The sequence below is a fragment of the Bombina bombina genome, chromosome 3 (genome assembly GCF_027579735.1).
Source record: "Bombina bombina isolate aBomBom1 chromosome 3, aBomBom1.pri, whole genome shotgun sequence".
NCBI lineage: Eukaryota > Metazoa > Chordata > Amphibia > Anura > Bombinatoridae > Bombina > Bombina bombina.
Window position 1 is genome coordinate 638,585,424 of NC_069501.1, and position 25,239 is coordinate 638,610,662.

At 37.7% G+C, this 25,239-nt stretch overlaps 1 protein-coding gene across 2 annotated transcripts in view; it reads right to left on the minus strand.

Annotated features, from left to right (window-relative positions):
- The window catches only part of TBX4 (T-box transcription factor 4), a 365,695-nt gene that overhangs the window by 93,073 nt on the left and 247,383 nt on the right, over positions 1 to 25,239 (minus strand). For both annotated transcript variants that reach the window (XM_053707346.1, XM_053707345.1), the window contains exons 4-5: positions 10,835 to 10,954; positions 9,070 to 9,217 (exon numbers count right to left, since the gene is read on the minus strand). In XM_053707346.1, coding sequence (XP_053563321.1) covers positions 9,070 to 9,217; positions 10,835 to 10,954 — 268 coding nt within the window. The remainder of the gene's footprint in view (positions 1 to 9,069; positions 9,218 to 10,834; positions 10,955 to 25,239) is intronic.

The window sequence follows — 25,239 nt, forward strand, 5'->3', positions numbered from 1 at the left end:
TGCTGATTTGGAATCAGCTGCAGGTTTCGTTGATTGTTTCCCCTTGTTCCAAGACTGATTGGGTTTCCAAGAAGACTTGGATTGTTCCTGCTTGAAAGAAGAAGGGGAAGGCTTTCCTCTGAAGTTACGAAAGGAACGAAAATTACTCTGACATCCTTTAGGCCTATTCTTATCTTGAGGTAGAAAATACTCTTTTCCATCAGTAATATCAGAGATAATTTCTGCCAAACCGGGTCCAAACAAGGTTTGCCCTTGTAAGGAATCGCCAGAAGTTTGACTTTAGGGGAAACGCCTGCAGACCAGGATTTCAACCATAAAGCCCTGCGGGCTAGGACAGCGGAACTAGATATTTAGCTCCTAGTCTAACAACCTGTAAAATGACATCTGAAATAAAGGAATTGACCTATTTAAGAGCTTTAATCCTATCCAGAATTTCATCCAAGGAAGTCTCTACTTGAAGAGAATCAGACAAGGTGTTGAACCAATAAGATGCCGCACTAGTTACAGTGGCAACACATCCCACAGCTTGCCATTGGAGACCTTGATGAACATAAATCTTTTTCAATTAAGCCTCCAGCTTCTTGTCCATAGGATCCTTAAAAAAGCAGCTATCCTCAATAGGAATAGTGTTTCTCTTAGCCAGAGTGGAAATGGCCCCTTCAACTTTGGGTACAGTATAACAAGGGTCTTTAATGGAGTCCTCGACAGGAAAAATGTTCTTAAAAATAGGAGACGGGGAAAAAGACACCCCTGGTTTCTCCCATTCCTGTGAGATAATCTCCCTAGCACGGTCCGGCACAGGAAAAAACTCTGAAGTGGAAGGTTCATCAAAGAAACTATTAAGTTTACTAGATTTCTTAGGAGTGACAACGACAGGGTTATCGGATTCATCTAAAGTAGCTAAAACCTCCTTTAACAATACACAAAGGTAATCAAGCTTAAATCTGAAGGATACCACCTCAGTCTCAGAAGAAGGAATTATACTGTCCGAATCTGAGATTTCACCCTCAGAAAGTCCTGATGTATCTTCCTCATCAGACTTATGAGAAAGGACAACTTGGGAAGCAGAACTGAGGACAGGCACCTTGCTTTCTGAATTTCTAGATTTCCTATTGCGTTTTCCCTGTAATCTGGGAATGGCAGCTAATTCCGCAGCTACCGCTAAAGATACCTGGGCAGCAATTTCTGCTTTTAATTAAACTCGACTAGCAATTATAGAGGAACCACAGGACACTGCATGTGACACCATTGAGGCTTGGGAAGTAGCAGGAGAAAGCTGAGGTATAATTTTTAACAGTATCATCCTGAGAGCCATTAGGCTCAAACATTTTACTTTTATTTTGCAAGGCTTCCTTGACACATGAAGAACAAAATTGCATAGGAGCTGCAATTTGTGCATCTAAACATAATAAGCATGAATTTGTGAGAGCAGGCTCTTGCTCCATATCAGACATATTGTGAAACAGTAAATAAATTTGTACAGATAAGTTTCAAATATTTTAATATTCAATTAAAATAAGCTAAGGAAAAAATACACTTAAAATTTTATCCCAAATTAGGTTTGATCCCCAGCTAAAATTATGTGAGAAATGTTAAGAAAAAACATTTAATAAACATCAAATAAACTTCTAAAATACCCCTCAGGCAACCCCCACCTCAATTACTGAGGTGCCTTACCGCTGCCAATTAAGACTGGCTCAGATTGCCGCTTTTCAAACCGGACAGTTTAAAATGTTACATTTTTTTATTTTAAAGCAAAGGGTAAATTAATAAGCTGCTGAAATAGAAAATTCAGCCTTAATTTCAGGTAAATCAAGTAAATATGTGTCAGAAAATAAAGCCTTATAAAACATTGTACCCTTTCTTTTAAAAAGAGTTTAAATGTTAGTCTCACACATGTTACAGTGCCTGCTTCATTCCCCAGTGTAACCCATACAACAAGATTATCTATGTCCCAATAAAAAAAGCAGTGTCTTTTAATTTGTTAAGTGCATGGTATCCCCAACTGGAAGAAAAAGCAGTTACCTGCTCCACTGTCCGACATGAAGACAGTTACAAGGTATGAGAAGACACAGTTCTTCACAGAGACCTTTGAAAAAGAAAGAGCAGAGTAGCCAATTCTGACTTTCTAAACTAGGGCAGCAATTGTTAGGAAAATGTAGTAAGTACCTCTTTACAAGTTCCTAACTGCTTTAAAGCCACCACTACCCGACTGCAAGGAATGACATGGACTACAGCTGTCCCCAAAAACTTGCTTGTAGATGAAATCAAAAATTTTCTTCAGACAACTAAACTTCACCTCCTCCATGCACCGAAGGCAAAGAGAATGACTGGGGATTGTGGGTAAGGGAGTGATACTTAGCAGTTTAACTGTGGTGCTCTTTGCCTCCTCCTGCTGGCCAGGTGTGATATTCCCAACAGTAATTACTCAAGCCGTGGACTCACCATATCTTAGAAAAGAAAGAGAGGGGGAGAGAGAGAGAGAGAGAGAGAGCAAAAGAGAGGAGGAGAGAGAGAAAAAGAGGGGGGAAAGAGAGAGAGGAGGAGAGGGAGAAAGAGGGGGAGAGAGAGGGGGAGAGAGAGGGGAGAGAGAGAGAGCAAAAGAGAGGAGGGAGAGAGAAAGAGCAAAAGAGAGGGGGAGAGAGAGAGGGGGAGAGGGAGAGAGAGGGTGATAGGAAGAGAGAGGGGAAAGAGAGAGCAAAAGTGAGGGGGGAGAGAGAAACCAAAAGAGAGGGGGGGGAAGAGAGAGAGAGCAACCGAGAGGGGGGAGAGAGAGAGCAAAAGAGAGGGGGGAGATAGAGAGAAAGCAAAAGAGAGGGGAAGAGAGAGATGAAAAGAGAAGGGGGAGATAGAGCAAAAGAGAGAGGGAGAGAGGGAGCAAAAGAGAGGGAGAGAGAGAGCAAAAGAGAGGAGAGAGAGAGCAAAAGAAAGGGGGGAGAGAGAGAACAAAAGAGAGGGAGGAGAGAGAGAAAAAGTGAGGGGGGAGAGCAAAAGAGAGGGGGGAGAGAGAGAAAGAAAAAGAGAGAGGGAGAGAGTGAGAGCAAAAAAGAGGGCAGAGAGAGGGGAGCAAAAGAGAGGGGAGAGAGAGAGCAAAAGAGAGGGGGAGAGAGAGAGAAAAAGAGAGGGGGAGAGAGAGCAAAAGAGAGGCGGAGAGAGAGAGGGGGAGATGGAGAGAGAGGGGAGAGAGAAAAGCAAAAGAGAGGGGGGAAGAGAAAGAGCAAAGGAGAGGAGGAAGAGAGAGATAGAGAGAGCAAAAGAGAGGGGGGAGAGAGAGCAAAAAGAAAGGGGGGAAGAGAGCAAAAGAGAGGGGGAGATAGAGAGATAGCAAAAGAGAGGGGGGAGCAAAAGAGAAGGGGGAAGAGAGAGCAAAAGAGAGGGGAGAGAGCGCGAGCAAAAGAAAGGGGGAGAGAAAGAGCAAAAGAGAGGGGGGAGTTAGAGAGAGAGCAAAAGAGAGGGGGAGAGAGCAAAAGAGAAGGGGGAGAGAGAGCAAAAGAGAGGTGGAGAGAGAGTAAAAGAGAGGGGGAGAGAGAGCAAAAGAGAGAGGGAGAGAGAGCAAAAGAGAGGAGGGGAGAGAGAGAGGGGGGAGGGAGAGAGAGGGGAGAGAGAAAGTGCTAAAGAGGGGGGGAGAGAGAGCAAAAGAGAGGGGAGAGAGAAAGAGCAAAAGAGAGGAGGAAGAGAGAGAGAGCAAAAGAGAGGGGGATAGAGAGAGAGAGCAAAACAGAGAGGGGAGAGAGAGCAAAAGAGAGGGGGAGAGATAGAGAGAGACAGAGACAGAGAGAGAGAGAGAGAGAGAGAGAGAGAAAGCAAAAGAGAGGGGAGAGAGAGCAAAACAGAGGGAGGATAGAGAGAGAGCAAAAGAGAGGGGGAAGAGAGAGCTAAAGAGAGGGGGAGAGAGAGTGCAAAAGAGAGGGGGAAGAGAGAGAGCAAGAGAGGGGGAGAGAGAGCAAAAGAGAGGCAGGGAGAGAGAGAGAGGGGGAGGGAGAGAGAGGGGAGAGAGAAAGTGCTAAAGAGGGGGGGGGAGCAAAAGAGAGGGGGAGAGAGAAAGAGCAAAAGAGAGGAGGAAGAGAGAGAGAGCAAAAGAGAGGGGGAGAGAGAGATAGCAAAAGAGAGGGGGATAGAGAGAGAGCAAAAGAGAGGGGGGAGATAGAGAAAGCAAAAGAGAGGGGAGAGAGAGCAAAACAGAGGGAGGATAGAGAGAGAGAAAAAGAGAGGGGGAAGAGAGAGCTAAAGAGAGGGGGAGAGAGAGCACAAAAGAGAGGGGGAAGAGGGGGAAGAGAGAGAGCAAGAGAGGGGGAGAGAGAGCAAAAGAGAGGGGGAGAGAGAGAGAGAGAGAGCAATAGAGGGATGAGAGAGAGAGCAAAAGAGAGGGGGGAGAGAGAGAGAGAGCAAAAGAGAGGGGGAGAGAGAGAGCAAAAGAGAGGGGGGAGAGAGTGAGCAAAAGAGGGGAGAGAGAGAGCAAAAGAGAGGGGGGAGAGAGCAAAAGAGAGGGGGAGAGAGAGTGCAAAAGAGAAGGGGGAGAGAGAGCAAAAGAGAGGTGGGAGAGAGAGAGCAAAAGAGAGGGGGGAGAGAGAGCAAGGGGTGTGACCGCTGTGTTACAAAAAATGGCCTGTGTACATGTCAGAAATCTGTTATAAACAAAGATGAAAATATTGAAATGTCCCTTTCCTATAAAAGTAATTTATATTTAGTAGAATAAGTTCTTTACACAATGTCCTAGTTTCAATAAAAGGTTGGGCAAAACAAATTGTCACAACATTGCTCAAAAACTGCAGAATTCACATCCCCAAGTTGAAAGTCACATTTTATTAAAATAATTGGAGCAGCATCTATTTTGTACTATGCAGTTTCACTGGCACAGAAACAGACATCACAAAAACACTTTCAAAACCTTACAAAATAAAATAATATGAAAATGGAAAAAAGATCTAGGCTAAAATATGCAATGAGCAAAACTTGATAATAGTTAAAGAAAAATAAAATAAAAATAAACATGAGACAACCTTATCAGCTCTGTAATAGTTACACATGACAATGAGATGGGATTGATAGATAAATTAGAGAGGAGGAGGATGGGGGCTGTTGATATGGCTGGTATTTTTTCACAACAAAGGTGACAAGCCTAGCTGTAGCTACATAAAAATAGGAATAGTTAATCTTACTTAGTAAGAGAGATGTTGCAATGCTAAAATATTTTATTTTCAGGCAATAGAAGAAACTTCTATTATTGTTGAAATCATTACATTTATTGATGAGCTTTTTTAACTAGAAAAACATTATTTTTCCTGGGACAGTCCCATTTTTTGGCTTCCTTTGCCTGCCTTTTAAGCTTGTCCCTTGTTCAATTCAGTCTGTATATAGTTTATGGATATTGTGTGTAGTGTACTACTCCAACCACAGAGGTCACTGCGGCATTAGTCTCATTGCTTACATGTTTTTTTCCTGCAGTTTTATTTTTCTTTATCTCTGGTCTTCTGTTGTATTGAAGGTTTTCAGTGAGTAGACAGGTGTCAGGTAAGGGGATTTTTTTTTTTATATGTGATATATAATGGGGGGGGGTAGCATGCAATTATTTTTTATATATTAGGTTAAACAGAATGCAATAATTGTATGCTTTGCAAGAGCTCTAGATGGCAGCATTGTTTCCTGCCATATAGTTCTCCAGATGCCTACCTAGGTATCTCTTCAACAAAGACTATCATGGGAACAAAGCAAATTTGATAATATAAGTAAATTGTAAACTTTTTTTAAAATGGTATGTTCTGTCTGAATCACAAAAGAAAATGTTTGGGTTTTATATCCCTTTAACCCCTTAAGCCACCTGGACGTAGCTACTACATCACAGCGTACTTTGCCCAGTGTACTCTCTTGACATTGTAGCTACGGCCAAACTTCTCTCTCATGCTGCAGTCCCAGCTGTCAGCTCTAACAGCAAAGACCGCAGCCAGAGGGAGAAGGCACCTGCCTTCATTTGGTAAGGGAGCCCTGATCATGCTGTCGTTACCATATGAAGCACATCACAGATTCAAACTTTGACACTCTGCATCACTGTTTGCACTGGCTTGCGGTGGTGCTGTTGGTGGTGTGGGAGGGTCAGGAGGGAAGCGGTAGGTCATCCCATTGTTGGATGGGGGGAGGGAGGGTGTTCGCCAAGCTGCAGAAAAGATTTGGGAGAGAGGGAGGCAGGGAAGAATTTTAACAGGTGAGCCTTAAGTAAGATTGCTTTGACAAGGGAGAGATGGGCCTTTACACTACAGAAATATTCTTTTTTTTAATAAAAACTAAAATAAAAACTAAACTAAAAACTACAAACTGTGTACTGGCAGATAGCTGCCAGTACCTAAGATAGCAGTACCAAGTGAGAGGCGGAGTGTTAAAGGGGTGTGTATGGGGGAATCAGGGATTTGGTTAGTTGAGGGTTCACACTACACTACAGAAATAAAAAATATATATATATTTTCATAAACTGCATGCTGACAGACTGTCCACCAGTACCTAAAATGGCAGTGACCAGTGTGGGGGAAGAGAGGGGAAAAAAGCTGTTTGGGAGAGATTAGGTTAGGATCAGGGGATGGGAGGTGTCAGGTAGGAGGGTAATCTCTGTACTATAGCTAAAATTAACCTTACAAACTATCTCATTTTACCCTGTCACTGCCGGGAATTGCAGGATTGTAGTACACAGCTGCAATAAGCAGCCTTCTAATTTCCCAAAACAAAAGCAAAGTCATGCTGTTTCTGAACAAAGGGGACCCCAGAGAAGCTTTCACAACTATTTGTCTTATCACTGCAGTAGTTGTGTGCAAATAATTTCAGTGATTCTGATAAACCCAAAGTTTGTGAAAAAGTTAATTTTTGGGTTGTCTACTAAAAAAATATATCGTTTTGATAGGTAAATAAAAAAAAAACGAAAAACAAAACAAGACTCTCTGTTTAAATGGAGTGATAAAAACATTGCTAAAAAGTTTCTGGTACTTTGGGCAACATTTTCTCTAAAATTCCCAGTCCTTAAGGGGTTAAACAAAGTCAGTTGTAAGCAAAAGTTTAAAATGTGTTAATTTACTCCTAGTATTTGCAATGCATGTGAATCTGGTTAGGTTTTATTTCAGTTTCTCCACATGTAAAAATAAAAACATGGCTATTGCAGTTGTGTAAATCTACACATTTGAGAAACTCTTATGCCACAAATACAACCCATGTACCATATCTATTTTTTAAACCAATGCATTTTATCTTACTGTTTTTAATAACATTTTGCAGACTCATTTGTTACATATTTCTTATCACAAAACAGCCATATAAAATCTTTCACTAAAGCATTTTCAGCCCCACACTCTCAATAGAAAATATCCAAAATGACAAAGTCTATGATCTATATGAATACTTAACCTTATGATCTTTAATTGTTATTGCTAAAATATATGCAGTACTTAGCAACAGTAACTATGGAGATTGTGTATTAAAATATCCTTCAAAACAGTTTGTGTTTCAATAAATTCTTTGCCATGTACTACACTTTATACTCTGATAAAAAGCTTTTATATGTTTAAAATGTTTGTTTAAGTAACTAGAGAATTATGTTCTTCCTTCAGACTGTGGATAAATATCCTTAAAGGGACATGAAACCCAAATGTTTGCTTTCATGATTCAAATAGAGCATGTGATTTTAAACTTTACTTGTATTATCTATTTTGTTTTGTTGTTTTGGTATCCTTTGTTGAAAAGGATATCTAGGTAGGCTCAGGTGCTGCTGATTGGCGACTGCGCATATATGCCTTATGTGATTGGCTCACCCATTCTGCTAGTTCCCTGTAGTGCATTGCTCCTTCTTCAACAAATTATACCAAGAGAAGGAAGCAAATTTAATAATAGAAGTAAATTGGAAAGAAACAGTTTTGGTTTCATGTCCCTTTAATAACTAAGGTATGAGTGAATTTGGCAAACATGAACTTTATATAGCAGCTTTAATATTTTTACAGTTATAGAACTGAAGACAACCCAATTTTGTGTTTATTATGTCATGATATCAATCTTTTTATATTAATAAAGAATTTGTCAAATACATCTTGTGTAAAATTCTTAACAAAATTCTAAGAAATTGCTGCATGATATAAACAAATGAATGTGGATTGTGTATGTATAAGAGTGTGTTAATGTGTGTGTATGAGCATGACATGTATTATATCGTAGAGGTAAGTGCTACTGGGACTGAGAAAGGGCCACTTTCCCATACACTAAGAACAATGAGAAAGTGGATCTGCTTTTGGGTGTTTCCTTATTGTTTGTGACTTCATCACACACTTGGCGCCTAATTCTCTAAAGCTCTCTGCTCATGCAAAATCCTTTAAAAACATCTGCCAGTGCTACCAGGTCCTTCAAAGTATTCTCTAAAGGTAAATTTTACTTTAATAACTTAATACTAAATTAATGCATTTTTATATACTTTAATCTTGGCTACAATTTCTCTAATATGAAATGTAAAGTTCTAACTGTAAAAAAACATATTTCTGCACAACACTGATCTATATAGATTATCACTTATCTCTGTACTTGAATTTATTTTAATGGGTTTGGTGTATATGTGTATTGACATCTTACATTATTTTTTAAAAGACCCTTAAATACGTAGATTTGCATAATCAACAAATGCACAGTAACAAGACAATGCAATTGCACTTAGTCTGAACTCCATATGAGTAGTAGATTTTTTTCTGACAATTTTTAAAATTATGTATATTTCCACCCCCACTGCATCATGTGACAGCCATCAGCCAATCACAAATGCATATACGTATATATTTTGTGAATTCTTGCACATGCTGAGTAGGAGCTGGTGACTCAAAAAGTATAAATATAAAAAAACTGTGCACGTTTTGTTAATGGAAGTAAATTGGAAAGTTGTTTAAAATGGCATGCTCTATCTGAATCATGAAAATTAAATTTTTACTTGAGTCTCCCTTTAAACGTTATAGAACTTTTTTTTTTTTACTTTATTTTCTTTCACATTTTAATTAAAGCAAATGTGCATAACCATATTTTGTTAACTTTTACATTTTAGGATTATATGTTCCTTACATGTCCAAAAGGATCCAGATGGTTGTTTGTCAGCTTTAGCTTTTGAAATGATACCAGCTGTCGCATCCAGTGGGCACCAGTTGCAGGAGAGTCAGGATGAACATACAACCGCCCTGGCATTGCAGGTTCTGCTTTACCAGCTACCATCCTGCAGAGTAGAAATAATGTCAAAAAAGATTATCTTGAAGAAAGCACCTGAACACCATAAATGAGGGCAGTGTTCCATCCACTAAGACTTGTACAACCAGCATTAAAGTTACTAGAAACAGTCTAGACTTTGAAACATTCCATAGCTTATTTCCTGTCTACTCTCTAAAACACTATTCTTCTAAAGAGGAATTTAGCGAGATCAGGTATACAGCCTAATAACAATAAAATAAATATAATTTTAATCAAGCTTTTACTAATTCTTCTTCTAATAAAATGAGTAAATGTAATAAAATTGAAAATTAATATAAAATAATATAAGTGGTTTAAAAGCGCAATATTTTATCACCTTTAACTGGATATTGATTTGCATTTATTTTAATATTTTTTCATTGCTGTGCTGTTCTGAAAGGGAAATGATGTATTCTACCATTAAGTAGCCTTTAGAAGGAATGTAGAGCTGAAATCATAATCCAACAGTAATTAACCCTTTTTATGGTTACATGGATTTTTCTACACGTAAATTTTTTTCTCTAATACTGTTCACTTGTATTCCTAATATCCAAGTTATTATCTTATGTTCTCGCCTTTGTGAACACAATATGAATATATACATATAAACACATAAATAAAAATGTATATAAGCATATAAATATATATTTACTAGGAACACGCAGTTTCCATAGACCGCAATGTAAAGGCACTTGTTTTCATAAAAAAATAATAGACCCTCTATTTTGGGGGCATTTGTGGCACTTTTAGAATATTAACCAGAGATCTGATTTCTGGTTAATGTTCTGAGCGCTAATTGCTACGGCAAGCTCGCGGTAGCAATAACCAGCCACTTGTTATGGCTGATTATTATACACGTGCAAACGGGCAAATTTGCCCGTTTGTGGGCATGCCATAAATTACCACTCAACTTGTTATCTAGCCCATGATGGTTTATCCCAATTAAGAGTTTGATTACAATCCTTTAGAAAAGTTTTTTTTCAAATGATGTATCTACAAAAATCTCCCTAGACATTAATGGTAAATATTGTAGAAAAAGCATTAGATAAACGTTTCCTAAAAGATTATGACCAACCCCTAAATTCTTCTGCCTAGAGAGTCTAACCCTCAGAAAGAAAAAAATATGCCTTTTATACCCCACTTCATGTTGTCTACTTAACAGTCAGAAAATACAATTAAATGAATTAAAGCTCAAAGACAAGTAAATTGACATCTATGCCTACAGGTCACTATTACTAATAAATAAATCTGCCCCTTAAGTGATCAACTTCTTGCAGTAGCATTCTTTACTGATAAGTTATATGTAAGTAGGCTTTATAGAGTTTCTGGATTAATATTAGATCTCTTTACAGCTGTGAAAGTCAGAGAAGTCTGGAGTATTTACTGTATGTGTATCCAGGAGATTATGCAGCACCCACCACCTTAAAACGTTCTACATTCTTTTCTATTGGTAGGTGTGGGTTGGGTCCCTTACGCATTTTGTGGCATCATAATTTAAATCAAGAACTTTTTGTGAATTTTTTTGATATTGCTTCCTTTAAAAAAAATAAAAAAATATATATATATATATATATATATATATATATATATATTTAGTGACTCTCACCATTTGTTGTCACAGAATTTGTACCGATGATCATCAGCAGGGACAATGTCTATCAGGAGGATATATTTGGTTTTGGGGTTCATCCCAGTAACTTTAACTTTGTAGCTTGGAAACATTCTCCTATGGAAAAAACACAAATGTTAAAAGGGGAATTAATAAATACTATTCTATTCAGATTAGATAATTTATTTATGTAATAAAAGTAAAACTAGCGAAGGTTACAACAGTTAAGAAATTATAAAACATCAATACACATATTCTATAATGGAGAAAACAATTTTATAAAAATCAAATTGATGAGTATAATGAAACATAAATGATATAACTTTTCTAAAAATAGTAAAATCAGTTATGCGATTTCAAGATTTCACCCAAATCAGCTTTTTATGTTGTATAATAAAAATATAAATAAATAATGAACAAAGAATGTTTACTGTAATAATAGAGTCTTCCAGCCAAATGTCTGCTTGCATTGTTTGTTAGTTGGTTCAGGCAAATCAATGTTTTTTTTTTTTTAAATGTTCTTCTAAACCTTTGTTCTTTGTCTGTAAGTGCAGGGATACGTTAACTTTTATTATCTATACCTCCAGTACTGGGATTGCTGAAGCCACCCTCAAACTCATCAAACTCATAGCAAATGTATGCAATTATGTACTGCATTGCAGAATATAAGTTTTAAAGTGATCTAGTCATTGTTAGCCAAATTTACAAAAGAAAGAAGAATTGAGGGTTTCCTTTACTGTGGGCAATCACAGTGCATTATTTTGCAGGCTCAGATACATTTTCTAAAATGTAAGTATAATGGAAGCACCACAATCTCTTTGGGAGGAAGCGTAACTATTTTGAGAGATATTTGAGAGATATTTTACAGCAAAACAAATAATGAAATGACATTGTAATATTGTAATATTGTTTTATTTTCCTTAAATATTTTGGGCCAGATTATGAGTTACAAGCGAGTCTAAAGAGGTTTATCGTGGGTGTTTGCGCATGTTGAATGTAGTGCTCGTATTACAAGTTGAACGTAAACGCGAACGCATGAGTGCATCCTCTATTTACACTAGAATGATTACCGCGTCCACAGAGCTCTGGTTAACTGTTTTGCGAATGTTGAAACTTAGTAGGCTGACACTAGTTCTTAATCTAGGTCCCCACAGTACGTTTAACACATACATTACATATCCTGGAGGACTTTCTTGTGTTAATTATTACTATACTCCTATTAGTACGTATTTGCCTATATTATGTCTATCACTCATGGGGGCTGGCTGCCATTGCCCTATTACATTTATGTATCCATTCTGGGGGCAGGTACTTGACTCCCCCGGTAGGTCCGGTAAATTTGACATTATGTAAACCTATGAACCCCTGTCTCAGGTGTTATCTGGTGGTCTCCCGCAGTGACATGACCCCCGTGCACTACTTGCACTCGCTCTCACTACCTGCCATACTCTTGCGACATAACCATTAGAGGCAAGTGTCTCGCTACCTTGCTCTTGCTAACCCTGACTGGCGGACCGCATTATGTAACATCATACACACGGACGACACAGTTGCCCCTAGTTTGGCTCTGTACTGATAATATGCGCAACATACTTAAAACCCTAAGACGCTTGTCTGTATCTCCCCCAGGGCTTAGTACACCCAGACTACGGTAATGTGGATCATATGTTTATTAACATCGCACATTCGTACCACATCGCTGTATGATACATCTTATCTCAGCCACAGTGATTTTACTTTGTTAGCTTGCTAATTTATGTCTTATCCGTAGCGAGAATAGTTAGTAAGTTTTTGACATGCACCAAATAACGATATTTAATTAACGTTCCCTATATGCTCTATTTATGTTCATCTGTTCACAGTTATGGGGATTTAACTCTGTTAATTTGTTTCTCATTCGCAGCGACACTTGTTAATTAGTATTGGACTTGTATCATTTTATGATGTGCAGTTTACTTTTCTGATATGCTCTATGTATGTTAGGGTGTTTATTCTCACTTTAGGGTCACACTACTATTTTTTATGGTGTTATGTATGTATGCAAATTAAGTAATTATCTGACTACCATTATTATGTTGCCTAGCAACTGATTTGGGCATTTTTTTTAGCAGGGGGAGGGGTCTCTATGTGTATAAATGTTTGACACTGTGTATTAGTCTTTGGTCTGAGGAAGGGGAAGCTTTCCCCGAAACGTCACTGCAAATAAATCTACTGCTATATTTAAGACCAGAGAGTGCTGTCTTTTGTATCCTGTATTACTACCCACATTCTAGCACCCTGGCATTTGTGACACAGTCTGTGAGAGTGCACTTGTTCCAGCATCGTATATATATATAGATATAGTTATATATTTTGTACCAAAATGACATCATATATATATAGAAATATGCATTTATGAATAAATGGAACATATTCTTCTATATGAAGAACATTGAAATATGAATATTTTCATGTCGGGTTAGCACACTTGAGAATAGGCAATCGGGTTTGCGCGCTAGTAGGGTATTGGGATATTTTCCACTTTTTTTGCTCCATTGACTTCTATGGGGAATTACGTTAAGAAAGGGACAATTCATCCAAAAGTTTTCTTCCTTTTAAATTGTTCCCAATGATCCATTTTACCTGCTAGAGTGTATTAAATTGTTTACAAATAGCTACTTTACCCTTATTCCGGCATTTGAAATAGCTGATTTAGCCTGTGGTATCACCACCTATACTGAAAGTTTGTATACTGGAGTCTTGGTTATTGATAAGCATAAGTAAACACAGCCATCAGAATAAATTATACTCCCAGTGGGGTGCAGGAAAGTTAAGCAATAAAATTATAATTTTCTAATGTTCTATCTAACTATTGCGCTTTGGTTTACATACAAATATAAGATAAGGAAGCAAGTGTGTGTACACAAAATGATAATATAATGAGATATGATATTACCTGAAACTCAGCCCATTGTAATAGGCTGTGGTTTAAAAGCACAAAACCAGCTAATTCATATACACAAATAAACCTGAAAATGCAATTTCTCATACGTTTTATACTCAGTAGTTGGTATAAAAAGACATTGAAATTACATTAATATAAAAACAATTTTACAGTGTACTGTCCCTTTAACATGATCGTGATATTTGAAGTTCGGTTTTTTTAGTGCATCGGGTTAGTGTGCGAGTGAAAACGTTTTACTTACAACTTGTGACTGTAATACGAGCGTTTTCCAACGCGCACAAAAAATTACTTTTAGCAGAGGTAGTGTGAGAACGGGTGCGTTAAATACTGTTCAATTTGTAATCTGGCCCTTTATGAGGAAATACAATTTTGAGTTTAATGCCCCTTTAAATATCCAGCTGTGAATGTTAGCACAAACAATTTAATAATGTCACACAGGTTTTGGTATTTATTAATTTAGTTATTTTACCACCATCAGGGTTATGGTTGTTTAAAAAAGGTTTGAAGCCTTATTTACAGTGATGGTAAACTTTCCCCTAAGTCTAAACGGATCCGGAATGTTAGCGATATATATGGAGTTTAATTCATCAGTTGTAATGAAGATATGCTATAACTTACATTTTAATGAAGCGCTGCATTCAAAAACCCTGTGTCCTGGCTGTAATGATGTGTATGCTTTATGTTATAGTTTAAGTTCAATAGTTATGCTTAGTTCACTCTGTGCACTACAAACAGTTAACATTTTAGTCATGTGATTGGAGGGGGCGGGCAGTTATTGTTAAGATGGATGCTGCTGAATAAAGTCTGTATTCCTGTTCTCTCTCCTTGCTGTTTGCTAATACATTATAAAGATCATCACATGGTACCAGAAGTGGGGTGAAAAGTGACATGGCAGCAAACAGCAGCACAAAGAACATTCCTTCTCTGGATTTAGAGTCAGGGAACATTTCTGACAATTGGTCAAAATGGAGGGAGCTGATTGAACTTGTGTTTGCAGGCCCAGATGCAGACAGATGGACTGAGCAACAGAAGGCAGCACACTTTCTGATATGTGTGGGACAAAAGGGACGTGATGTATGCAGAGCCTGGCAGGCAAGTGGGGATATCACTGCAGATAACAAAAAAAAAACAGAGGTATTGTTTGCAAAGTTTGAAGCATACTGCAATCCAAGGAAAAACACCACAGTGCAAAGGAAAATGTTTTATGAGAGGAATCAGTGTGGAGGTGAATCTGTGGATGAATGGGTGACACAGCTGCGCTTGCTTGCCAAAGACTGTGCTTTTTATGATGCAGGTGATATGATAAAAGACCGTATTCTGATGGGCAGTAAGTTTAAAGAAGTTCAGGAAAAGCTGCTGCAGGAAGAAGATTTAAATCTTGAGAAAGCCATCAGGATTGCTAGAGCATATGAAATGTCAAGAAAGGACATGCAGGTACTGGAAGGAACACAACACCAGATCAGTGCTATAGAAAATCAAAGCAGCAGATACTGGCAAGAAAGAGGACACAAGGGGATAAAAGGCAAGTGGGACACTGGGACAAGTAACACACAAGCAACCTGTGGCTACTGTGGAAACATGCACAACAAAAATGCTGCCTGTCCTGCAAGGTGGCAGATATGTAATAAATGCAAGAAAAGAGGACATTTTGCCAGGGTGTGTAAACTGTTTTCACATATTGCAAGGACACAAACACAGGCTGTACACGCCATAGAGGACAATGATGACAATGCAGGGTTAGACTCAGATTGCACCCCAATATATCTTGCAGCAGTACAGAAATCACACAAGTCTGCAGATGAAGCAAATGTAACCCTACAGATAGGGGCTCACAAAACTCCAGTCACATTCAAAATAGATACAGGGGCACAAGTAAACTGTGTGCCAAGCCACACATACCTGGAACTCCTTAGAAATGAATTCCCCTTAGAGACTCAAGACCTACCAAAACTGTTGGGATATGGTGGTGAAAAGCTGAAAGTGATGGGTCGCTGCCATGCAAAATGTTTTTACAAGGGATCTGAAAAGGTCTTACAATTGTTTGTGATAGAAACAAAAGCCCCAGCAGTATTAGGTCTAAAAACAAGTAAAGATATTGGACTTGTAAAGATCATTATGGCTGTGGATGGTGGGTGCAGCGAACTGTCAAAGGACAACATTAAGCATGAGTACAGTGATCTATTCAAAGGCCTAGGGTGCCTCCCGGGGATTAGCCGCATACGTATAAAAGAGGGTGCACAGCCTGTCATTCATGCCCCAAGGAAAATACCTCTATCCCTTGAGGCTAAAGTCAAACAAGAACTAACTAGGATGGAGAAGTTGGGGGTAGTAAAAAAGGTCACAGAACCATCAGAATGGGTCAGTTCTATGGTTGTGGTAGAGAAGAAAAACACAGGCGCAATTCGTATTTGCATTGACCCACGTGATTTGAACAAAGTAATAATGAGAGAACACTACAAACTCCCCACCATAGATGATATAGCTCACAAGCTAGTAGGAGCAACAGTGTTTAGTGTACTAGATGCACAATCTGGTTACTGGCAATTGCGTCTTGATGAACCCAGCAGTCACCTGACCACTTTCAACTCCCCCTTTGGACGATGGCGTTTCACAAGGGTACCTTTCGGCATTGCTTCTGCTCAGGAGATATTTCAAAAGAAATCACATGAGTTGATTGCTGGTCTACATGGTGTTGAAGTAATAATTGATGATTTGCTGGTTTATGGAAAGGATCGTACAGAACATGACAAAAACCTTATTGCCTTACTCAAGCGGTGTCGGGAGAAAAATCTTAAACTCAATCCAAACAAAATGCAAATTGGGGTAGAAGAGGTTACATATTTTGGACACCTTCTAACCAAAGAGGGTTTAAAGCCTGATCCAAAGAAGATAACAGCAGTTATTAGCATGAAGGCCCCATCCTCCAGGAAGGAACTAGAGACATCATTAGGCATTTTTAATTATCTATCCAAGTTTTCTCAGGGCCTCGCTCAGCTGACAGCCCCACTACGTGCATTGCTACAAAGGGATGCTATTTGGTCTTGGGACGCAAACATGGAAAAGACATTTGAGAAAGTAAAAAAACTGATCACTAAACATCCAGGGCCAATACTGAAATATTTTGACGTAAACTGCAACACTGTGCTTCAAGTGGATGCATCCCAGTTTGGGTTAGGTGCTGTGCTAATGCAACAAGGACATCCTGTTGCATATGCTTCACGAGCTCTGACAACAACACAAGCCAATTATGCTCAAATTGAGAAGGAGATGTTGGCCATTGTAAATGGATGTGAGAAATTTCACCAGTATATCTATGGTCGCCCAGTGGTTGTGGAAACTGATCACAAACCATTGGAGTACATCATGCAAAAACCACTATCTGCTATACCTCCACGCCTGCAGAGGATGGTTATGAAACTACAACAGTATGATCTCACAGTGAAATATAAACCAGGAAAGGAAATTCCGATGGCAGATACGCTGTCTAGGGTGTTTCCAGAAGGACATGAAGCACGGGATGAACCTGAATTGGAAGAACAGGTACATACAGTACTAGTAAATATTCCAATAGCTGATGTACGGCTGGAAAAAATTAGACAAGATACCAAACAAGATAAAGTACTAGAAAAACTAATTCGTGTCATGTGCAATGGCTGGCCAGAAAAACGAAAGAAGCTTTCTCCTGAGTTGCAGGGATTCTGGCCTGTGAGAAATGAACTATCCGTTCATACGGATATCATATTCATGGGTGACCGTATTGTTATTCCTAAATCACAGCAGGCAGAAATATTGGAGCAAATTCACCAGGGACATTTGGGCATTACTCTTTGTAAGCGCAGAGCACGGGATGTGGTTTACTGGCCTAATTTGGACCTTGATATTGAGACACTTGTGAAGACATGTGAAACCTGCCAGACATTTCAAAAAAACAATGCAAAAGAACCTCTCACACCATGGAACACTCCTTCACGGGCATGGCAGAGACTGGCCACAGATATTTTTCATTTTGAGGACAACCACTACCTGATAGTAGTAGATTACTACAGCAAATTCTTTGAGTTAGTACAGCTGAGAAATCTAAAAGCATCAGCAATCATATGGGCTTTCAAAACAATACTCTCGAGACATGGAGTGTGTGAAGAACTTGTGTCTGATAATGGCCCGCAATTCTCAAGTGCTGAATTCCAGTGCTTTCTGCGTGAATGGGGAGTCAGGCACAAACCAGTAAGTCCGTATCACTCACAGGCCAATGGTTTAGCTGAGAAGTATGTTGGCATAGCCAAATCCATTATCAGAAAAGCACAATCATCAGGGCAGGATGTGTACCTAGGCCTGTTAAACTATCGTGCAACACCCATGGAGGGTTTATGTTCACCTGCACAGCTGCTCATGGGTAGAGCACTGAGGACCACAGTGCCTATTGCACCACAGAAATTGCAGCCTCAGACTATCCCACAGGATCAGGTAACAGGTCAGAGGAACATAAACATCAAAAAGCAAAAGCTGTATTTTGACAAATCTACCAAGTTACTTGGTCCACTCAGGGCTGGGCAAGCTGTGAGACACAGAGTCACTGGGGATACATGGGAACCTGCTCGAATTGTCAGTGAAGCTAATTCACCAAGGTCATATATAATCAAAACCAAGTGTGGACAGAAACTGAGACGCAACAGGCGTCATCTTCGACCAGACACTGCAGCTGATACTCTACTCGAGGAACCAAGCAGCAATGACAATAAAGAGCAAAGCAATGAATGCACAGAATTCCCTAACATGGATGTAAAGTCTACTGAGGACTTTGAGGACAACATAAGTGTATCAGCTTGCGATAATGCTGGGAATGACTCTCAACCTGACACTGATTGTACTGCTAGTGAGCCAGCAGTTACTTTCTCTCGTTATGGTCGAGCTATTAAACCAAAAATATGGGAAGACTTTGTCTCATATTAAGTGTTTCATATTTGAAGGGGAAGATGTAATGATGTGTATGCTTTATGTTATAGTTTAAGTTCAATAGTTATGCTTAGTTCACTCTGTGCACTACAAACAGTTAACATTTTAGTCATGTGATTGGAGGGGGCGGGCAGTTATTGTTAAGATGGATGCTGCTGAATAAAGTCTGTATTCCTGTTCTCTCTCCTTGCTGTTTGCTAATACATTATAAAGATCATCACACTGGCTGCCCATCTCAAAAGTAATTTTTTGCTATGAGCTAACAGTTTGAACTGTTCTCCAATCAGCGATCTAGCCGTACGGCACTTTTGTTGTAGCTAGAGCACAGATTGGAGAATATTTTAGCTTCATCTAAAATATCGTTAACATTCCGAATCTGTTTAGACAAAGGGGAAAGTTTACCATCACTTTTATTATATTTAAAAAATTCTAATAGTTTGATGTTAAAAGAGAGACAGAGCAATAAAGCAAAAAAGAGAGAAGCCTTGGTTTTAAAATAGTGGAATATTGTTATATCATTCCTAAAATTATCACACTAACCTTACTGGGAGCCTAAGAGCTTTTTAATGCATAAATACATCTGAGAATTAAAACAACTTAAGTGAGGACTCAAACCATATTTGTGAGTGTCGTTTTAGAGAAAATACATCTCTTGGAAACAGATACCCCGCAACACCTCCAGGTCATAGCATACCTAGGAACGGCTGACCCTGAAAAATACAGACGGACTCTACAATTCCAGCGTTAGTATCGCATCAAGCGACAATGTGTGAAGTTCTGTGAACACATTAAGACCAAATTAAAGGTGGCAAAGTTGTCCAATTTGATACGTGATGTCATTATGAAAAGAAAAAAAATCTGGAGAGTTTATCAAGAGCTAGATTTCCTATTATTGATAAAAAAGATATTTTCAAATCTGAGTGTGAAATTAAAGGGACAGTCTACACCAGAATTTTTATTGTTTTAAAAGATAGATAATCCCTTTATTATCCATTTCCCAGTTTTGCATAACTAACAGTTATATTAATATACTTTTAACCTCTGTGATTATCTTGTATCTAAGCCTCTGCAAACTGCCCCTTTTTTCAGTTCTTTTGACAGACTTGCAATCAGTGCCTGCTCCCAGATAACTTCTCGTGCACGAGCACAGTGTTATCTATATGAAATATGTGAACTAACACCCTCTAGTGGTGAAAAACTGTTAAAATGCAATCTGAAATAGGTGGGCTTCAAGGTCTAAGAAATTAGCATATGAACCTCCTAGGTTAAGCTTTCAACTAAGAATACCAAGAGAACAAAGCAAATTGGTGATAAAAGTAAATTGGAAAATTGTTTAAAATTACATGCTCTATCTGAATCATGAAAGTTTATTTTGGCCTAGACTGTCCCTTTAAACAATGGTATAAAAATGTACAATTTTGTTTTTATATTTTATGTTAAAATTGAATATTTTTTACTGCAACATGCAAACCCATTGTTACTTGAACTAAATATTCGACATTTTTTTCCTAAAATATTACACAGACCAAAATTGTCTTTTCATCTACATAATGGTACAAATATTACAGCATTCTGGCTCCTCTGTTCACATACAGCTTGTACTTTTATACAGCACTTAAGTCTCATTTGTTTATTCCTTCTGGTAATGCAACAAATGATCTAAAGAAGAAAAAAATACAAAATGGTTGACTTTCCTTTAATGGACGTATTTAATGCCCTCCATAAATTCCAGATGCTTTGCATGTAGCTCTGATGGGCCAGAAGAGGGGGGGGGGGGTTGACTGCTAAATGCTTTCATTTTACTTATAAGGAAAGAATAGCATTTTCCCACAACATTCTATTTATGTAGGTGAGAACGTGCATGACCAACATATTGTTATCTGTAAATCAACCTTAAAACATGAAATTGAAGGAGATACATGATGCAAAGAATAACAACTTTTGGAAAGTTTTAACTTGCACAGTGGAACCCTGTTTCTAATTATCATGTGCAAGAATGTAATAAGAAAGTACAAATAAGGATTTTTTCATTGCATGTGATAATGTAAACATATTAGTCAGTGGCGTATTTAGGTTTTGTGCTGCCCTAGGCACTCAAAATTCTGCTGCCCCACCCAAAGGTTTAAGGCCTTTTTCCCCTTAATATTTTTTTGGGTTAGTGTGTAAAATGTTTTTTTTTTTTTCATAACAATTCAAAAGAAAATGGGCTAGCAAAACACTTGCATACTGGTGGGTTGAATTGCATGCATCTCATACCATGTTCTCCCTGAGAAAAGGGAGAGAAAAGAAGGGGAGGGGAGAAAAGGGAGAGAAAGGAAAGGAGGGAGAGAGAGAGAGAGAGAGAGAGAGAGAAGAGAAAAGTGGGGAGGGAGAGGAGAAAAGGGGGAGGGAAAGAAGGGAGGGAAGGAGGGAGGGAAAGAAATAAGAGAGGGAGGGAAAGAAAGAAGGAAGGGAGGGAAAGAAAGAAAGAAAGAAAGAAAGAAAGAAGGGAGTTGAGTGAGGGAGGAAGGAAGGGACAGAAGGGAGAGAGGAAGGGAGGGAAAGAAGAATACACTTTGAAACAATCACTGCCCTTCACATGTAACAACATACAGTAAGTGTCCGTTTACTATTTACTCCGTGGGTGAATGCAGAGAAAGCTAGCTATTAGTAGCTAACATACATTAGCGCTGAGAGTTTATGATTAAACATCACAAGCTGATCTAAGCAGTGCACAGAAGTATCCAGTCTGTTAGCTACTAAGACCTGCAATAAGCACTGCGCTCACAGACCCACCACAGCTGACAAGGGGAGGCAGCATATCGGCACAAGGTCTTCTCCTCTAGCCTCACCTTGTAAGCATATTCCTGGGCAATTTCTCACCAAGAACGCTTCCAGTGCAAAAATGCCGGCAGCTCTAAATGAAGCAACAGTTTAAAGGAGCACTGCCTGTGAAGAACGACCTTAATCTGCGCACATACCTTGTCTTCTCTGTAGAAGCCTGCACTTTATCGCTCACTGTACTGTGTGCTTGCTTTTAGAGAGAGGATAGGGCAGATGTGCTGCCCCTCCCAAATCTGCTGCCCTAGGCACCGGCCTTGTTGGCCTAGGCCATAATACGCCCTTGATATTAGTTTAAGATATAGACAAAAATGATTTTGGCTATATAGCTTCTAATTTTACTGTTGTTATTCTTCTTCATCTGTTTTTTTTTTTTAAATTACCTAATTTCTTTAGTTACCTGGGCCTACGACTTGAAAATAAATTGTTTTAAGAATTATTTGCCTGGAATAAGTTTCATCTTATGAAAGTTAACCATAATCCTTTGGCTTCGGTTAAAATATTATTTTGTATTAGCCTCTTTAAAGTGATAGTAAACTTTAGCTAATCAAATATATGTAATCTTTGCCATTAAAAAAGTATGTGTACTTTTCTTTTAATCTATCCCTGAAAATGGTTAAAGGGACATGAAACCCACATTTTTTTCTTTTATGATTTAGAAAGAGCATGCAATATTAAACAACTTTCTAATTTACTTCTATTATCTAATTTGCTTTATTCTCTTGATATATTGTGCTGAAAAGCATATCTAGATATGCTCAGTAGCTGCTGATTGGTTGCTGTACATAGATACCTCGTATGATTGGCTCACCCATGTGCATTGCTATTTCTTCAACAAAATATAGCTAAATAATGAAGCAGACTAGAAAATAGAAGTAAATTGGAATGTTGTTTAAAATTGTATTCTCTACTTGAATCATGAAAGAAAATGTTTGGGTTTAGTGTCCCTTTAAATCTGTACCTATAGTAATGCTTTTATTACAATGTTATGCCGGCCCACTGGGATGAACTGTTTTTTTTTTTTTAGAATGACAATTCCAATGAACATCCAATCAGTTTGTATGTCATATGACACTCTTGAAGTCCAGCCCTTTAAAAGCCCTTAGGAAGCCTCTGTAGAGAGTGGGCAGGACTGTGCTCTATGTCACAGACAGCCAAAAGAGTAAATGAATGGGGGCAGAGAGACAGAAGATACCAAGTAGGATTATAAATCTTTTATTAAAAAAATAATAATATATATATACACTTTTTTAAAAAAAAAAATGAATTATGTGGTTTTGCTTGTACACTACTATATTTTTCATTGCAACATTCTTAAAATCTGAAATTCACCATCACTTTAAATAACCCAGAAAATAAAGAGCCCTTTTAATTATAACAACATATATTTTGTTATAAAAAATAATACTGCTGAAATAAAAATGTGCTGAGAAATTTGACAGGTCATTTAGTGTAACTATCTGTTACTTTCCAAACCAATTGATGACTGTAAAAGTTAAGTAATTTGGAAGTATTCTCTGTGTCTTCATCATTAGTTTAAATAATTTTTGGCGTAAAAAAAGGTATCAGCAGCATTCTGCAATCCAGAGCATTTCATCATTGTTTTGTCAGTAAAATTATGTTTCCTGAAAGTTGATAACAAGGGTATAGTAAATACTTGTCCACAGGCAGACATAAACACGTCTCCTGTGTGTTTTTACATATTAGCTCCAAACTAAAGAAGAAACTATTTCTGCATGTGCTGTACCATAATATTTTAATACAATCTCAGAGGAGAAAGGCCAAAGTTGGCCTTATGGACAGAATGGATGTCTACAACTAATTGAATGATATTTCAAGCTCTAAAATAATGCAAGCCAACCCAGCTGTGTCTCTGACTGGAAGTGCCATAATAAGCAGGAATCTACAAAAAGAGGAACTAAATGGCTTCAATGACTTTCAGGTTTCAAAGTAAAGGCATAAGTGGAAATGCAAAATAGAGATGGCAATATATTTTGCATTCTCTCATTTTTATGATGTTTTAATAATGTTTGGTCATATGTTGTTTTTTGGACATATTTGTTTATATTTTTTATTATCTTCTTTTATGTGTATTGTATAATGTTAGCATCTAAACGGAATAGTTGTATTGTGTCTAGAAGATATATTAATGGTACAGATCAGAGTAGTTGTATATTCAAAGGCATATGAAACCTCAAATTTTTCTTTCAGAATTCAAATAGATACAACTTTCTAATTTAGTTCTATTATCAATTTTCTTTGTTTTCTTAATATCTTTTGTTGAAAAGAAAAGCAGGAACTTAGGCTTAGGGGCTAGCCCATCTCTTGAGCACTATATGGCAGCAGTTTTGCAAGAACGTTATCCAATTGCAAGAGCACTAGATTGAAATACTATCTCCTGCCATGTAGTGCTCTGGATGCCTACCTAGGTATCTCTTCAACACAGAATTATATGGGAACTTAGCAAATTTGATAATAGAAGTAAATTGGAAACTTTTAAAAATGGTATGATCTGTCTGAATCACACACGGAATGACTGCTCATTGGAATTGTCATAAAAAAAGGGTTCATCCCAGTGGGCCGGCATAATATTGTAATAGAAGCATTAATACAGGCACGGATTTAACCCTCTTCACTAATGGAATAAAAAAAAGAAACAAGGTACACATATACTTTTTTAATGGCCTAGATTACATAAATGTCAGTTGAATAGCTAAAGTTTACCATCACTTTAAAATCACTTCTAGAAATTGAAATCCCTACTGTGGCACCTAGTCCCTACCTGATGTAACTATGGTTATAGGTAAGGTAAAGTGTCAAGCAAGTTTAAGAATTTCAGAAGGAATTAATTTTATGTTTGTTTTTTTTGTGTGAATTTGATAATAGTATTTAACACATATGTTTCCTATATATTTTAATAGTATTAAAGCACCGTAGTTTGAATAAATGAAGCCACCCAAATTATGTACATGATAAATGAGTATTTTATTTTATTTTAATATCTGAATTGGATAAACATACTAAACTGCAAAAAAAGCTTTTCTCCAGATATTTGCTGGAACTTTTGCAAGAGTTCACACAGACCCTCATGAAAACAATTGATACATGATCAACAGGGGGGGGGGGGGGAGTATTCTTTTCACTCAACCAATAATCAATCAATTCATAATATATGCATTAGACAATTTCAGGTAATGTTAAGCAGTTTTAGAAATGAGGCACATAATTGCTACATTAATCAAACTTTTGTTTAAATGTTCAAAGTTTTCATAGTATAAGAAAAGACATTTTAAAAAACTTAGGTGAGATAGGTTATGGATATCATATTTTTTTTAAGAGTCTGGCTATCTACATACATTTGAACTGCCAGAAACGTTTAAAAATAGCTGAATTCAACCCACGTCAGCTTCCTATTGCTTAAACAGTTTTCTGACTGGCAGTAAATCATTTGCTCGATTTCAAATGTCTTTAAACATTTTTGCAAAGTATTTTGAAAGCAACCCAAATAGAATAATATTACTTTGAAATACAATAGTAATGCATTAAAAATGCAACAGTAATATTACATTTAAACATTTTGAAAACTAATCATCTTAAATTATAAATCAAATACAAATAATATATAATTTTTATAAATCAAATTTATTTTGAAATATTTCATTTTAAATTACGTTTAATTCATAAA